General features: G+C 24.3%; 1 protein-coding gene across 1 annotated transcript in view; it reads left to right on the top strand.

Moving 5' to 3' along the window:
* LOC113551842 (probable G-protein coupled receptor No18) overlaps positions 1-19,467 on the top strand; it is a 138,077-nt gene that overhangs the window by 16,377 nt on the left and 102,233 nt on the right. Inside the window, exon 2 of the mRNA XM_026954371.1 lies at positions 15,494-16,423. Coding sequence (XP_026810172.1) covers positions 15,770-16,423 — 654 coding nt within the window. The 5' untranslated portion in view covers positions 15,494-15,769. The remainder of the gene's footprint in view (positions 1-15,493; positions 16,424-19,467) is intronic.

Genomic DNA, 19,467 nt, shown 5'->3' with positions numbered 1-19,467 from the left:
TTTTCTGTGATGTGTAATTATGAGTACAGAGCATACCAGGCCTACTCATAATTATATATATAATATTATTGTACCTTCCTACCCTGGTATTCACTAAGTTTACATCGCAGTAGCTGTGTTGTATTGTAAAAGATACCAGAGCACATAGCATTATTATACGTTAGACGAATCAAAGTTCTCAAACACTTCAAAAGGCTTATTGTCACGATGAACAACGAATAATAAAGTAAATACGCAAAACAAAATACACTTCATTTAAAAAAAAAAAAATATATATTCACGGTTTTTGATTCGTATGATTACCTTATATACGACGATGACTTTAAATAAACGCTACTTTTTGGAATAATTTTTCTCATACACTAATTGTATTGAAGTTAAATAAATTATATTTTTATTTTTTTGATTTTCATAATTTTCACTTATATTTTTAATTATTTCAAATTAGTGTTGTTTAGCGTATATCTTATGAAAAATAATATATTGATGTATGACACAAAAAATATGCAATTAATATGTTATAAATTAGATCAATAAAGGTATTTAGTGAATTAATAAAAGGAAATAGTTTGTATTGTTAAAATCAAAGTAAGCTAACACAAGCATGTGCAAAATGTGAATTCACAAAAATATATATTTATAACATAGGTACTTACTCTATTATCATCTTATTTTTGAATTATTAATAACAAATTAAAATTTACACTGACTTTTAAAATTTTTGTTTGATATGAGACACACATAGAATACTAGTACTAGTTTTAAGTAGTTATATCAATTAATTATATGTTTGTAAATCCATTATTTCAAATTCATATTTTTGTAAACATGTTCTTAATCAAAAACTTTGGTAAAAAAAATTATTTACGTAATTCTGTATAATATTCTATTATATTATTAAAATAACAAGTTTACACAACTCTATCTCAGGTGTCTCATTAGACGTTCAAGTTAGTCGTTCACAGAGTCACTATACTGCGTAAAATAATCGCGTATAACTTTTTAGAAGGCGAAGGCTACTAAAGAAAAGTCTTAAAAATTCCAACTATAGTATCTTACGGGTAGAAAGAGTAGTTTTTTGACAAAAAAGTTGCTAGAATATGCATTATAATGTTTAATGTATAGGATTCTCTAACAACAATTACGTCGTAAACATACCAAGTATGCTTATATAATGTTTATAAAATAGTTACATTTATTTGAGTACAAAAGCCTTTGATACCTATATGTTTGGTGATATTAAAATTTGGTAACCAAATGAATCTAAACAAACATTTTTGCACCAACGTAAAAAACCAAAACAGCTTTATTTATTTACTTAAACATAATTAAACAAACACTAAAAACCAAAATAACTGTAGTTTCATAAATTTATTGTAATTGATTAACTTTAAATACAATTAACATATAAGTAATTTTTACTTCTGACAATTAAAGTGAAAATTGTATTAAAAGTCATGAAAGTCCATTACAAATATACGTAATGGTGAAACTATTCATCAATATAATAATTAAGTATACATGGATCTTGAAGGATAAGGTTTCTTAGACATGCAAATTATAGATTTTTTTATTAGGGAACATAATTTAAAATTTATTATGAATTTAAATTGTGTTTGGTTTTCTAGATTTATTTTTGAACGTGTGCCATTTCTACGATTACATTTGATTTAGGTTTGTAAAATGTATTATGTACATATGTATAAAGTCATAATAATTTTTTGTTTCCAGTATTGTAAAATGTATGATATTATTTAGGTTTCTTTACCTACATCTAAAAATGTTAGATCTAAAGGTTGATGACATTTTTGAGCATATGGGAGTGGAACTCATTATTAAAATAAACTAAAATAGATAAAATATTCCTATAATACAAATCTATAACGAGTTCAATACAAACACCTTGATTGAAAACTAGCAGCATTCGTAGTATAACAACACACTAAAACATTGAAAAAAACTCTAGTGTCAACAATTAACTTTTTTTTTGTTGTTGATAGTTTTCAAGTAAAATAAAGTCACTAAAAAAATAACAGTACATATATGTACCGATGTGTATGTTGCGTGTTCGACGTTAGTCGAGCGCGAAAACGACAGTGACCGCTTGACTTTCTGTTTACAGTTGAACATTTTTAGTTGAGATATTATTGACAAAGATTAGTTGTTGACGACAGATTTTTGGTAGTTAACAGATTTAAATAAAACTTTTCATATTAGTGGTAATTATACATAGCAGTAAATATGAAATTATTATCATTGGATATTTGATTAATAATACATTGGTATTTTATTGTTATATAAATATTATTATTATTTATTATGTATTTAGGCTTAGGTACTACATAACTATTTTGCTGATAACTGCTTATATATTATAGAACCATTATAGATCTGATAAATTATAGCCAATTCAGTATGTTTATTCGTGTAATAAGCTTTTTGTATGTTTGCTGCTGAACTTCAATTAAAAATGAAATATCATATAAAAAATAGATCATGCTTGAAAATTGTTATTTTATATCATGTTGATAGGCATATTAGGATTTAAGATCTAATCATATTTTATTTTATTTTATTTAAATTTAATATTTCTTTCTGACTTATTATATAAATTAATATATTTTTAATCATAATTTTGATATTTTCATCACTAAATTGAATGAACTTACCTACATAATTATATTATAAATAGTTATTTTATTTGTTTGTGGTCATCATTCGTTTTGATGCGTCAAATCCTCATAAATGAAAAATAAAACTATTATCAAAAAAACATAGTCAGTGGACTGAAAACAATTTATTCAATATTACGGTACACGGTATTCTAGAATGCGCAGATGGTTATGAATCCAATTTTTATAAAATGTATCGAATCTGGGATAAGTGTCACCTGCGTCGAAAAAAATGGTCGATATCCAATAGCAAATGGCAGTATTTGACGTATTACATTTTTTATATTCGTAACAAAAATGTTCATATATTAATATCACAGCGTTGTTTATTAATTTTTTAAATGTCCATTGTATAAAGGTATAGTTGGAAATACTTTTTTTTTTTTAGCAAATATAGTATTTATTTTTTTACACCTAATTTAAATGAAGAGTAATAAACTGATTGTAAATTATAAATGTATCAAACAATATCATAGCATTTAAATGCTCAATGTAAACAAAAAAAATATTATATACATACATGTTTAATCAACTAAATTAATAAAATCAATATCCTGAGGTGAAATATTTTACCTTTCAAGTTGATTAGGCGTTAATATTAATTTATAATTATCACGTATATATTTTAACTACCAAGCACCATTATTATGAATCAAAAAGCCCTTCCATTATAGAGCTGACAAGTATATTTTATTTAAAATTCTATTGTTTCGACCTCACTTCCCACTTTCTCATATTTAATTTCATTGTTTATCTGACTGTCGTTTCTTCCATAACTGTAACTGTAATCTCGTTCATCGTATTCTTAGAACAAGATAACATGACTTTGATTTTGATTTGCTTGGGTATTAAAGAAAAATTAATGTCGTATAATATTATATTAAGAATATGACATACAACAAAAAATAATGTCAATACAAATAAATAAAGTGTTATTTAAAATAAGTGATTAAAGTGAAAACAAAATATTATTATTTATACGAATAAACTAAGGCGCCTTAAGAATCTAAAGGATATTTTAAGTGTAGTTATCCTGAAAAAAGTGTTTATACGTTTAATTGCATGGGCTTATATATTTGGTAATACGTTTATCATATAATGAAACTAATTTATTATATTTAGATCCTACATTGACATAATTATTTTTTTCTTAGTTTAGCTAATGTCGATTAATATTTCTATTAGAACATATTTTACTGTATTATACGAGTTACATGATTAATTTTAAAATAATTTTTTGTTAATGTACTTTAATTATTTTATACATTAAATACAATATTATAATTATTTTGATAATTACAGGTTCTTAACTAACATTTTATAATATTATTTATATCGTTTTTGAATATTATAATAAAAACAAAAAAAAAATTGACAAAAGTAATGAAAGTAATTAGTGTAAAATTCTTCATAAGATGCTTATATATGTTCTTTAACATTAATTTGTAAATATTGAAATTATAATTATGAAAGGAATAAAAATTTTCCATTTACTTATTATTAATTTTATTCATTATAATTTTTTTATTTATGGTAAAAGGCACATTACATGTAAATTGAAAATATTATTTATCAATGATATTTTATTAATTAAACTGATTAAAATTGGTATTTTGTTTCATACACTACCAATTAATTTTATTGCATAATAAATAATAATTATACATATTAGTAAAATATAAATAGATGATTCTCGAAGAAAAACAATTTAATAGTGATAAATATATATTTAATGTCATACTTTATATGTTTCTGGACTAGTTTAATTTTAGATAAACAAAATATGGTTTTCAAATGTACTTTTTGCAAAAAAAAAACGAACAGAGATAATATTGAATCAGCGTGATCGATATTTTATTGATTAAATAAGTAGATAATATATAAAGCATAAATCATTATTTAAAGTTAGTTTAAAATGAACTAAATTTGATACATAGTATCTATCTGATTCAAAGTCAACGGTAAAGTTTTTTTTAGTTTGGTAAACTTTGATTATTAGAAAAATCTGGTTAGTAGAAAATTAAGATGAGTTATAGTAGAATTGAAATCGAATAATGCATTTTTATTTTTGCATTAAAACTGTATTGTGGATATAAAAAAATGTAAGAAAGTACCTACCTATTTATTGTGCATAAATATGAAAAGATAGGATTTTAAATTTAAATTATTTTGGGATTAGAATTCAATAATTCAAAGTTTCAATATTATTAAAAGTCATTGCTATTTTCTCATTATTGCTGCATTGAATAATCTTAAAAATAAATAATTTCTGTAGATTTTTGATCTTTTTTAAAATTTTTCTAGCTCTTACTGTTACTGAAATTTATTTTTCAGGAATTACTTTATATTTTTAACATAAAAAATGGGTTATTCTCAGCACGATTCAAGTTGTGTAAATGTGAGATGGGTATTGGATACACAAGAATACTATAAAATATTATTGAAGTATTGTCAGTTCTGACATGGGCAATTAGACGCTGTCTATAAGGTTTTTCCACTTTTATCTTTATGTGTGGAATATAAGTTGTGAAAACCATATATGTATTTAATATTTTCACATTTAACAAGGTCATAAAAAATAAATAAATAAAGAGTACAAAATCCGCTTACTATAATAGCCAGTATTACATTTATACCAACTCGTTTTATCCTAAATCTTCCTAATTATAAAAGATGGATGATTGTGTTTAGATCTAAGTAGCGAAGGGTACTTTAAACATAATGTTAAAGATTTAAAGAAATTAAAATTGAATATCATATACAGAATATAGTATAAGCTGTGTATGATTCAGGTACATACATAATATGCACATCTGCTGAGAAACCTTTATCTGTTTTCATAAATATTATTTTATTGCGTTTATGGTTGTATAATTTGGTAGGGATAGAATATTTTCTTTGATAAACTCACACACAAATGTATGATATATTCCCAATGGGATTGTTGTACAATATTGCGTTTGGTAGCAATCGTAGTCCGTACCTACATAGTTCACTAATATAAAACGTTGTGGTTATGTTTAGAATAATATAATAATTGTATGATGTATACGTATATTTTTCACCAAAAATAAGTATAATTGTATTTTAAATTAAAATACACATAATATATTTAGGTATATTTTAAGATAAAATTGATAAGCTAACCACTGGTTAATGTAGAAATTAAATATAAATATTAGAAAAATACAACAAGTATTATTAATTTAATGTTTGTCATTCATTGGTATAAAATAATACAAATTTAATAATAATGTATTTGATGTATTCGAACTTAAAAACCTAATTTAGGTCAGATTAAAATTTTAATGTTAAATTGAAATACCAATTAGTAAAATGTCTAGTGTTTGAAATGTTTCATAATTTTAATTATTAAAATATTTACAGAAAATTATTGGACCTTAAATGTTATTTAAAGTCATAAATATATGTGAGCGAGGACCATCAGCAGTGGTACCCGCGCGTTCTCGTTTTCTCGGTCGAATTGTAGACAATATCCACTCGCCCTCAAATACTCGATATCTGCCTATACCACGGTCATTGTTCTGTATAAGTTTCGGCAACAAGAAATAAGTTTATACACTCAAGTTATATGGCTCAAATTTCTCGGGCGTTAATCAAATTTCCACGTCTTTCCACTGAATGCTTCTTGCATCGTATAGTGTATACCACGCAGTCCTTACTGTCACTGCGGTTGTCGTAGTTTTTAATTGGGTTAATTGTTTCGACAAAATGTTCAATATTGACCATACATATTTGTATTTATACGATCAAACTTCGATGAGTACTAAGCAAATCTCTTTTGAATGGTTGATATTTTAAAATCCGGGCGGAGTAATGAATATATTGATTTTACAATGAGGTGTATTGTTTTTTTTCTATCTGTCATTATACCTTTTGGGAAATTAAAAATGCTTTAATATATATAATAGGGATGATTTCTGGTAGAAAAGTAGATATAATTAGTTAATACTTAGAGGGGGGTAAAAAGTAAAAATTCCCTGTACTTTTTTTTATGATTGGGAAAAAAAAAATAAAACAAACATTTTTACCCAAAACATATTTTTGATAAAATTAATTTCGTTACTATGGTGCAACTCAAAAAGGAATAACTGTAGATACTTAAAATTTCAATCAATATGTTTATTAGCAATTTCTATTTACGATGAAATTTCCAAAATATTTTGACTATTTATGAGTTATTTATAATAAAAATTGTTTTTAGTTTTTTTTTTTTTTTTTTTAATTTTGATTAAACATTATTTGCTTAGTAAAAGTGCTTTATAATAAATTTAATACAAAGATTCTTATAAGTTGTTAATGCGTTATAATATTATGATATAAATATATATTATTATAATGACTAAATAATAATAGTAATAATATAACAAATACAATGTTTTTGGAAAAAATTATATTATCACATTGTATTACTATAAGTAAAATAAATTACTTAAATAGCTGTATCAAAAACATATCACAAAATATACTTACTGATATAGGCTGACAGGCCATTTCTACTCATTTTTATTTTAAAATGATACATACATCATCGAATTCAAATTTTACACGCCCATGACAGTGACCCACTCGACACCTAATGTACAACAGAACGATACCTATTTACCTATCTTTTTTTATTTTGACACGAATATCTCTTATGACTGGAATTTGCAAGACACTTTCTCCCCCACTTAATATGATTTTTATCAGTATAGTGACAGTAATGTAAATAATAAATGTAAAAAATGTCTATCAATGCATTGTATTTTGTTACTCTAAATAAAATACATTTTTGGTTTCCTTGTAATTCATTAGCCATGTTCATGATCCAATATTTTTTTTACACCAACGAGGCATAGGTTTATAATTTGCACTGATTACGTTTATTATATTTATATATAGATTATAGGTATGCCCGTAGACATAATAATTTAGAACTAAACTATTTTTTTTATATATAATTTTATACTTCATTATGTTTGAATTACGGTCATGATCATGTTATTAAAATGATTTCCTGTCTTCATTTGGTTAATTTTGGCATTTATCGCGCAAACAATATCTAATTTAGTCTTGACGCGATTCCCGCCGCGCTGCTCAACCCGTTGGAATATAATCGCAGTCTATTATGTAGTAGCGCAAGTCCATGGGGGAATTCGTGAAAATGAACGATACTCAAATCATAAACCTTGGACAATGGAAAACTTGTTTAAGTATTGTATCACGTAATTTAATCAAATTAACGATGAAAGGCGGGACACAGATTACAGGATCTCCCTTGCATGCGTAATAAAATTTCATAACGCGTACAAAATAAATAAATAAAACAATAAAAGTAGAGCATTGATCAAAATTTATAAGTAGAACATTATATTATATACTGTATATCATGATTAACTATCGTACGTGTTATGATGTTGTTTATGTTTTATAGTAAAAGACTTAGTTCCATTATTGGTTATAATTAATGTACTTACAATGCAGATATAGAATAAGATATTGACATTATTTATTATGTTATTTGTATTATCACTATATTTTATAATATTTTTATTGGTTTTATTGCGTTGGAAAATAATTATAAATTATACACGAAATCTAATGATACCTACTAATTAATTAGAATTTAAATGTTTTTAATTTTACTAACAGTTATATTATTTAGACTATTTAAAAATATATACTATTTATCGTCGTAATTATTAAGTAAATATAAATACTAATATATAAAAAGTGGTACTTTCATCATAAGATATTTTGTGTTATGTAAGCAAATAAATAGTTTAAAGTTTTTCAATTTAAAAACTTTTAATTGCATGATGCAAAATATATTAATCTAAAACCGTTGATGTATTGTAATTGATTATTTATTATATGGTTGTTAACTATAAGTCTTTATCTTAACCTAATAAAAACGAAACAATTAACATGGTCAGTGGAGAGAAAACTTTTAGCACCTGTGATAGGTTAAGAAGCAATTCTTTTTATATATATATTATAAACTTTTATTATAGAACTGAACGGTCAATATTATATTATAATACAAAATATTTTTTTAACAAACTTCTTTGAATAGTATGCAATTTTCAAAGTTATTTTAATAATTTATTGTAATTTCAAGATTTGTGTTAGAAATATAACTATATGTATAAAATATAAACTATCATTTTAATTAAATTTAGATTAAAAACTATATATTGCATCGGCTATGTTGATATAATATTTTATACCGTTACATTTTTCAAATAATACTGGTACTTCATAAGTACCTACTATAATAACATTGAATAGAAATGTATTATTTCCAACAATAACTTTTGTACAAAACATCATTATTATTTAAGATTCATGTGTATACATTAATTTTAAATATTTTTGGGTTTAACTCAACTTAAAATACAAGAGGTAACAATTTTAATGTTTGTGTTTACAAAAAAATGTTAAATAGTTAATTTTTAAAATAAATTAAGTTTAAGAAATATAATTCTTTTAATTTAAAATATTCATTTTTGTTAAGTGTTTAAAAAGTTAATAATATTACATACAGGATCGAAATAAGGAATAAAAATAAATTATATAGTATATATATACATACCTATATATTATATTGGGTGGGTCGGTGGGTGTGGATTTGTGAAATAATTAACAAGATGATACATTATGTATTAAAAAAATTAATAAATATTCTAATTATTATATAAAATATAATTATTTAGATAATATATTTTGTTGATATAGAATATAATAAGTTCATTGACAAATCAAATAAACAATGTATTCATTTGCAAGCTTATCACTTATTCATATAATAAATACTACAAATTGTTCGTTACTTTATAGGTTAACTTATACATTTAAGGAACTGTATACTTCACTGAAATGTTAACAAAATATATACCTTGGGATAATATTTTTTTATTAAGTATATACTTTTTAAAACAAAGTAATAGGGTGTATAACTTATTTACCGTATTATTTTAATTTTAGTTAAAACAAAATATTTTTAAACAACTCTTTTTCAGACATACTTTTCAAAAAAGAAGTCTTTTTTCTCAAGTTAAGCAATACTTTATATTTTCTGTATTTTATACTTAATTTATTATATATTTTATTATTATTATTATTTTATTTGTAAATTCAGATTTATTCATAGATTTTATTTTTTTCGTCATAAAATCAAAGAAAGATGAGGACACAATAAATCAAATAATTTTTTTTGTTTCATAAACGGATTAATAATTCTGAAAATCATAATTCAGACACGATAGTCTAATTTTAGTTATGTTTAAATATGCAAACTATTTTTACTGCTTTCCTCTTCGTTCATAGCGTATCATAAATTATCGTTGATGATAAACGACATCATGACGTTCATAATTCATAAATTAATTATTTTTTTAAAAGTCGGACCCAGCGTGATTATTGTAGGATATCCGAATGAAAAAGCGTTCCGGCCGGAGGTTTACATAACAATAGGACGAAAAAAAAATGTTATTGGAATAGGTAAGTGGAGTGGTGAAAAAAAAAACAAGGATGATGATGACAACATAAAAGGGGTGGAAAAGTTTAACAAATATTTGGTTTACGAAAAATTATTTGTGAGGAAAAAAAATTACCTAAGGTTCTATAATCTCGAAGGGTTAATTAAAATCGCTTCGTAAGTTACATGGATTGTTTTCATTAACATTATATACATTTTCAATCCATGAAATATGTTACACCTGATTGCTTGAAATAATGGAGCTTCGTGGTGAATATTTCATATTTAATTAGTAATAATACACATATGGCTAACTTTATAGCAATATTATTTTTGTTAATTTAGAATAACATTGGTAATAGTAATAATAATTAAGCATTTTTAATTTGATTTAATAAAAAAATGTATTTACATAGATAAAAACAAGTGGTGGTATTTTTAACTAATATATTGTAGGTACACTATACAGTAAAAAAATATTTGTTAATTTTTTTTAATAATTTTTAAAACAATAAATACCTACCTTAGTTTTACCATTTATCTCGATTTCGTCCGGACACTACTGGTTTTAATTACACAGTCTGGGCGAGATGTGAAAAAATAGGTATGAGTTTCTAAGATTTAATCCCGACGTGTTATCATTTGTGTTTCATTAGCTAAAAACGAATAGGTATTGGAAAAAAAAGTTTATTACTTTTGATACAATAAGCTATCCGAGGGCCAATATAGTCATTATACGGTTAATTATATTTATATTATGTATACACTATACATATAATGTACGTATACATATTATTAAACTATTAACAATATTGTCAGTCTTCTGTCTTATCTCTTGTGAGTTGTGACATACGTGATACGTGATACAATATATGTAATAGGTAGGTTGCGATCTCGTATTGTTCGTGCTGAACTGTTTGAACAATTCGAAATATTTGAAAACAGAATAACCTATAAATGGCAGTCCAAAACCTCGGAAGAAAAATGGACATCGATTTTTAAATCATTCATCAAAAATAATATTGATTATTCTATATTTCTATGTTATTATAAATTGAAAAATATATGTTTGCACTACCTGATTCTATCTAACGCTGCAGTTGAAAGAATATTTTTATTAATGAATAGTTATTTAACAAAGTCACAAAATAATGTTTATATAAATACTGTAAAATCTACATTAGTCATTAGACCAATTTGGAAAATATACTTTGCCAAAAACATTATCGAAAAATATTAAAAATAACAAAGATTTGCTCATTTATATACATGAAACTGGAAAATATTCATTCTCAAAACAAACATTACAAACGGAAGCTAGTAGATACCAATTATCAAATGATTCTGATGATGAATACAAATACTAGTAAGAAAGTTATATTTTAAATGGTTTTTTGGTTTTTTTTAGATGTTATATTTTGCGATATTATTAATTTTAATTTTTAATCATGCATGAGAATATTTGTTATGAAAATAACATTATAATATTGAGTATAAATTTATAATAAACCACTATTGTGTGAACAATAAAATGACCACGATATAATATTATGCCCGTATCTGCCATAAACAGTGAACTCTGCAGATACCTGGTTGTGGTTCAACGGTTTTAATGCGCAATAAAGAAATGGTCGACTGTTACACCCGCATAGCCACATGTTAATATAAAATTGTAGCAGCTGTCCATCAGAATAATGTACACGTATTTAAATTAAGTGTTATCGATCGAAAACTAATTTTACAAAATCTAATCGATATGATTTTTAAATTTAATAACGTTATAGCGTTATTGTGCTATAGATGATTACTTAAATAAATAAAAATGATTTAAAAAATGTTCAGTGTAAATATTTCTTCTAGGACTTACTTATTTATCATTTTATTTCCTTATTTTCAAGTATTTAATTTTAAAATAATAAAAATAAATTTTACTCAAACCATTGTAGTTTTTCTTATGTCAAACTAAAAAATACTTAAAATACTTATGGAAGTTATCAAATTTAAAATTTATCTGTTTGTAATTTTAAATTATTTATATCCAATAAAACGTGTACATACATTTTTTTTAAATTTATATATACGTTTATATGCCTATAATTTTAATGTATAATTATTATGTTTTGAATTTAGAAATGTTTATTTATTAGATTATTTATGAAACATTATTAAGGTATAGAAAACAGTATAAATAAATAAAACAATTTCCAGTCTTTCCGATTGTCAATAATTTTTTTTTTTAAACAAGTTTATAAATATACGAATAGATTTTTATAAAATTTAATTTCAATTATTTTTGCATTTTTTATTTGTACCTCCCAAGCAGTAATTTATTTGTATTTCAGCCATCTGGTATCTATAATACGTTTGGAAGATGTATTATTTAGAAAACAATATATGTTTGCCCAATTTTGATAAATATTTTTTCTTAAAAATATGTAATTCAAATTTATCTTGATACAATATTTCATAAATATATATATATATAATTTATAATGAAGTATATAAATATTTTAAAATAGATGCTGGTTGTAATTTTGTATTATTTTTTATTATTATTATCAAGTGAGTTTTAAGTTTTAACGCACGTCATTACAAACTTAAATGATATTTACGGTTATAATATTTACAAAATGTATTTTATATTTTTATGCCTAATAAAACAGTACATTTATTATATATACCTTATTGATTGCTCATCATTTTCAAATAAACATGTTTAAAAATAATCCACATCATTAAATTTTAAAAACTCTCGTCTTTTATAAAAAAATAAATAATTTTTTTAATGTTTATAATAAAACGGTTTAAGATAAATATTAGTGCTTTTGGTATAAAAATAGACAACTCTTTTAAAATGTAGTAATATATTAATTTTTATCAATTAATTTCTCTCCAGGTTTTAGTTCAATGTAACGAATTTTCTGAAATCGTGACAATTATTCTAACGAAATTGGAATAAAGATAACTTTCAATTATATTTCAATAAAATTACTATATGTTTTTATATAGAATTTATAACTTTCCATTCTTATCAATCATATTTATATTATATACTTAAAACATATTTAAAAATTCTTATTATTAAATTATATTTAAATAAATGTGTATGATTTATATTTATCTAAATCAGCACCTATAGAAGTATTTAAATATTGATGCTATCGGATTGACATACGAGTATAACATCAGTATAATAATGATTTAAAAATTCTGGAAATTAAAACATTTAAAAATTTATAATATGAATTCATAACTATTTATGTTACAATTCAATATTCAATCATATTATTTGTTATTGAATTGTTATGCTAATAAATTTTCATAAACGTTTTTATCATTGTGTAAATGTAATTTATCATCTTAATACAAATGAGTCCCTCAGTGTATTACCATAGTCATAATTATTGACAGTTTTAATTTAAAACAGACATATAAATAAGTTCATAATTTAATTATATTTTCTTTACCTATTAAATTATAGGTATGTTTCAAATTGCAATTTAATGAAGTTATTTTTTGATAACTAGTTTTGATTTTTTTACGTTTTATGCAACATTTTTTACAAACAATAATATACTTAGTACAAATTTTGCAAGTATTGTAAATTTGTTCAGCATTTATGAATTAAACATCAGTACTACCTAAGTTTAAAACGTATTATCAGTATGATTGTAGTATAACGTACCTGTGAAACCATTACATTACATTATCATGAACCTCATATTTTACTAATTTATTAATGAAATCAGTTTTGTTATTTTTTTTTTTTCTGTGCCCAAGTATAAATAACTATTAAAAATATTTGTGCGCTATACTCGGTTACTCTCTTTTGTTAAAGAGTTGAAATGTAATTTAATATTCACGTGTTAGGCTTGGTTGAATATCAAATTCCAGTTTATGATTTCATCGTCTAATGACGCACTTAGTCACCTACAGAAATGTTGTTGAGTGCCCTATTAAAATAATTATATAGCAGGACCGTTGTTTCATTCAACATATTATAAGCCTGTGTAAAAGTACTCAAAATTTGATGTAATTTATATATATATATATATGCAGTAGGTAGGTATATTTAATATAATTAATATCTCACGTGAAATTATAGAATTGTTTCGTGTTGTTATCAATTCGTGTGTTCCAAATTGTAATGAAGACACAATATGTCAGTAAATAGCATGTATAATATATAACGGTGAACGATTAATAATAAATAATAAAATTAATTGTTGTGTTTATTTATATCAGACATTCTCGAGAGACTACGTTTGAATTTCTAAAAAAATCTAAAGTAGGCACCTGTCATTTAACAGTTTTACGTTGAATTATTTGAATGCAATTATTTAATATTTAATAAATTACATTATAGTATGAAAAATAAAATAACACATATTATCAGATGCAATAGAAATAAAAAATTTAATTTATACGTATTCACGTTTTATAATAATTATACAATTATACACAATATAATTGAAATTACACCCCTTTATAATTTATTAAGGTTATGAAAAATAATTTAAATATTATTTCAAAAATACTATTTTTAACTGTGTTATGATATGAATGATAGTATTTAATAATGAGAAAAAAATAAAGAAAATATCTCTTTTTTCGTAGTTACAATATATTTGTTTAAAGTGTATAAGAGACTAGGTACACGTATTCTATAAAACTATACATAACTATTATAATAATGCACACATAACATTTTAGAATAAAATATAATATTATAGATTATAATGTTAAAAATTAATTTTATTTGCTACTCATTTGTACTTCAATTTGTTTTTAGGAAACTAATATTAATAGTTATAAATACTTATCATTTTTAAAGTAAAACTAAAGTTAAAATTGTTATTTTGAAAACATCTTTATATTTTTGGAAAATAATATACATAGTTAAATTTTGATTATAATAACATTAGATTGAATATAAACTGAATAAAATATATTGATAATAATTTAAGTTATGTAGAAACAAATTAATAAAGGCAAAGATTCCGCATCAATAGAGATAAAATTTAAATTACAAAGTATCAAATTATAATTGATTATAAGTTTATCATACAAACCTTAGAATATAGTTGATTCGTTTCGTGGAATAACATATTGCGCCTGTACACCAGAATTGTCTCCAAGGATTGGTAATCTATTTAAATATTCTCGTTAGCTATTAGGCGTTAGGAGAGAAACGTGACGTGGACTTAATGCCATGGTTTAAGCCACGTTTTCCTGTCGCAAAAGCCGAGAGGGTTAGCAAAAGGCTTTACCCGTATCACCTAGTTATAATACAATAAGTTTCATATGAATTTATTTTATCTGTTTTTCTGTTTTCCAGAGACCATCCAGATTTGAAAACGCAAACGGGTCATGAGTTTTGTTTGGTGGAAAGATTTTCGGAGAAAGAGACCCCCGACGGGCCAGCAGACGTGGAGAAAATTTGACTATTGGCGACAGACTACCGTCGACAACATAGTCTACCATCGGGTGATGTCCTCAGTGACCACCTAAAGACTATCACCATCCTCTCCCTTCACCTACGCCTTCGACGGCCATCACGTTAATATATCTACTTTTTGTTTGGTTGGATTAATCCACTGCCACGGGTATCATAATGGAATCACTAGACGTGGCTGAAAACTTATCCAGCCTGTCGGGCATGGTATTCAAAATCGACCAGAACGAATACGGTCTACTGGTAGATCAGAACGGCACGGGTTACCTAAACGATACCAACGTCACGATGGACCCAAACCGAACGTATTACATTTTCGAGTCTGTCTACCCGTCAACGTACTCGATACCGGAAATAGTTATTGCTTCAGTCGTGGTAATCATGCTCATGATCGTCGTTGTCGTGGGAAATATGCTAGTCATCATTGCCATTGTGACAGAGAAAGCACTGAAAAACGTGCAAAACTGGTTCATCGCCAGCCTGGCCGTGGCTGACTTCTTCCTGGGCATCATCGTCATGCCATTCTCATTGGCTAACGAGCTGATGGGCTATTGGATATTTGGCGACTGGTGGTGTGACATACACGCCGCACTCGACGTGCTTTTATGCACCGCATCAATCATGAACTTGTGTTTGATAGCCTTGGACAGGTACTGGTCCATTACGCAGGCCGTCGACTATTTGAAGAAACGAACACCAGCTCGGGCAATGGTCATGATCGGTTTCGTGTGGATATTCAGTGGAGTAATTTGTATACCACCTCTGCTTGGCTGGAAGGTCAAGAGGGTGCCTGAACGATATCCTAAATGCGAGGTATGTGTAATTCTAAAAGTTTAAACTTTTATATCTTAGTCAGCTGATGATACATGTAAGCAAAGTATAAGAAGGCACATATTATAATGTATGATTAAGGTTCTCTATACCATTATGTTGGAATGAGTTTTATTATTTATACATTAATATTAGTTGAGGTATTTGATTGAATTTCATTTTAAATACGACTAATTTACTTTTTACAATATCATTAAATTTAAACAAGTTTTCATGCTTACAGAAATTTATCTTGAAAAAAAATATTAATTTTTTTAATGAAAGGCTAATTCATCATAAAAATGCAATAAAGTTATACATTCAATAACAATTTTAACGTAAAAATATCTTAACATGTACCAATTATTTTAGTTGAATTGTTATCTAGAAAAAAGGCATAGTAAAAGTTAAGTAAAATGTTAAAATACATATTATTATATTATAAACTTGTAATAATAAGACATGATTAAAAAAAAAATATGAAGCATCGTAAATAATTAAATAATATAACGTTGTATAAAATATTAAAATAAATAAAAATAAAAAGTTAGATACCAAATTATGAATCATCATAAAGAATTTTTGGAAATATATAATGTAGTGAAATAAGTACAACTACATTATATAACCGATTACATTAAATTAATTAACTTATTAAAAATTGTAATTTATTTAAATTATTAGAAATTTTATAAATTTCAAATACATAGTATATTACATACATATGTTTTGTTATACTTTTATCAATACAAAATACACATTTGTACTCTTTTTGTTTGTTCAATATCCTCTCTGTTTGTGGGCGTTATTCCTTGGATATTCGAACTAACAAAATTAAAAACAAACAACGTAGATTAGATTCAGATGGATGTCAGAGGAAGAGTAGAAAAATGTAATATACTTCGGCTTACCCTTTTATTCTATAAATAACAAATATCTAAAATCTCGAAACGAATGTTTAGATGCTGATATTAAAATATGTACAAATATACAGCTTAATTGCTTGTAAATATATTATCTTTATACTATTAGGTTATTGCTATGTATTTTCGAGCACTAATAAATTTCATCGTATAATAAATATATTTAAAAAAAAAAAATAATAAATAATTGAATTTAAAATTTCGAAATATTTACAATATTGTTCACATTTAATATTTAATAAATACATAAAATATGAAATTTAATGTAAAACAGGATTTATTGATTTTTTTCTCGTTAATTATTTGGTTTAAGTATAGTGACTAATTTCAAAATAATGCATTAGCATTATTATTTATTTTATTATTATAAAATACTGCATTAGTAGGTGTGTTATATAGGCATATAGCTATTAATTTACGTGTGCAAAATAATCGAAACAAAGTTATATTGTATTTTATGTAAAGGTGTCAACATAAGTGTTTTGGTGTAGTGCTAAAAAAATGTTTGACCTCATTTAATATTACCAAGGTGGCAAGAGTATACAAAACTATTTTTAGCAAAATATTTCTTAAAAAATTCAATTTCGTTATAGTTGTATTGCGGATAATTTGATTAGTAATTTGTATTTTTAATCAAATGCAATATGAATTGTTTATATCCGTCCTTCTAAATATTTTCGTTTCATAAAAATAAAATACTGGTTTTTCATTAGAATTTCTTAATAATACAAATATAAAAGTCGTTTATTTTTATAAAATAATTTAATGAGTTGTTTGTAAATTATAGAATCCTAAAAATATTGTTTTCATTAGAGCGAATATGAACAACTTATTACTATACATTTTGTACTATATGATAAAACTTTGTACATCGATAATTGCAAAATTAAAAATCGATATTATTAAGAATATAAAAGTATTTTTTTTCAAATATAAAAATAAATTAAACTAATACATCTACAGTATATAAATATATACACACGTATATATAAAGGTTGGATAGGGTTAGGTTATACATATGCAACTTATTATAATTTATAATATTTTTATTTTTTGAATTGAATTTACATTTATCCAAAAAGTTATTGCTAAAAATAATGGAAATACTCAATACCTTCTTAAGCTCTGAACCAATTTTAAACCTTTTTATTACATTATTATGTGGAAAATACAAAATTTTAAGTATATTTTATGTTTATATAAGACATTATTTTTACTGAAATAGATACCTACAAAATGTATTGATTGCATACGTATTATATTTTGAAATACTCTTTTAAACTCATAATAAAAGTTTAAATGTCACAAGGTTATTGCTTTTTGAACATATTTGATATTTGTTTATTTCAGATTGAAACAATATAACATAAATGTACTGTTTTCAGTTCGTTTAGTCATGTTTCTGCTATTAAAATGTACAGTTAATAGCCCGAAAAATTATTTATATTTATTTTTTAATACTTATTACTAAAATAAAATTTAGCAACATAATACTACGATTTTCAAAACTATTAAGTAAATTATTATTTTTGATTTTGGTGGAAGTTAATTCAAAAATAGGTTATTCTTAGAACTAGAAGTTAAATTATAAATAATATAAGCGTACTAGACTTAGTATCAAAAATACATGTGTGGAACATTTAATTCATAGGTTTAATAAATAAGACATATTTTATACATTTTATAGGGATATACTAAAAAAAAGTCCAAGCTATACTGTTAGAGTATTTTTAGGTAAGACTAATGAGGTGTCAGCTTGAAAATATGTCAATTTGTTCTACTGTATCAATTTTCTGTGAAGAATCCCATTTTTTTTTTCATTTTTTTATTGCCACTATGATATATTTTAGATCTGGCTTGGAAATATTCCATTTTAGACGAATGAATATTATTAACTGCAATACCTTTGAAAATATGCTTATTGGTGGGATGCTTTGGACCATGTTTACTTTTTTTTTAATTTCCCAATAAACACACAGACCGACTAGTGTAGATACAAATCTCGTTGTAGGTATTTAAATAGATATATGTATATCTCATTAGCAGAAATACTAAACAGATTTTCTCTGTTGTATTTATTATTTAGTATGATATTAGGTATTGGTAATATTTTAATCGATTGTT

The sequence above is a fragment of the Rhopalosiphum maidis genome, chromosome 2 (genome assembly GCF_003676215.2).
Source record: "Rhopalosiphum maidis isolate BTI-1 chromosome 2, ASM367621v3, whole genome shotgun sequence".
Lineage (NCBI taxonomy): Eukaryota > Metazoa > Arthropoda > Insecta > Hemiptera > Aphididae > Rhopalosiphum > Rhopalosiphum maidis.
Note: the sequence above shows the minus strand (reverse complement) of the source record. Positions and strands in the feature narration are given on the sequence as shown.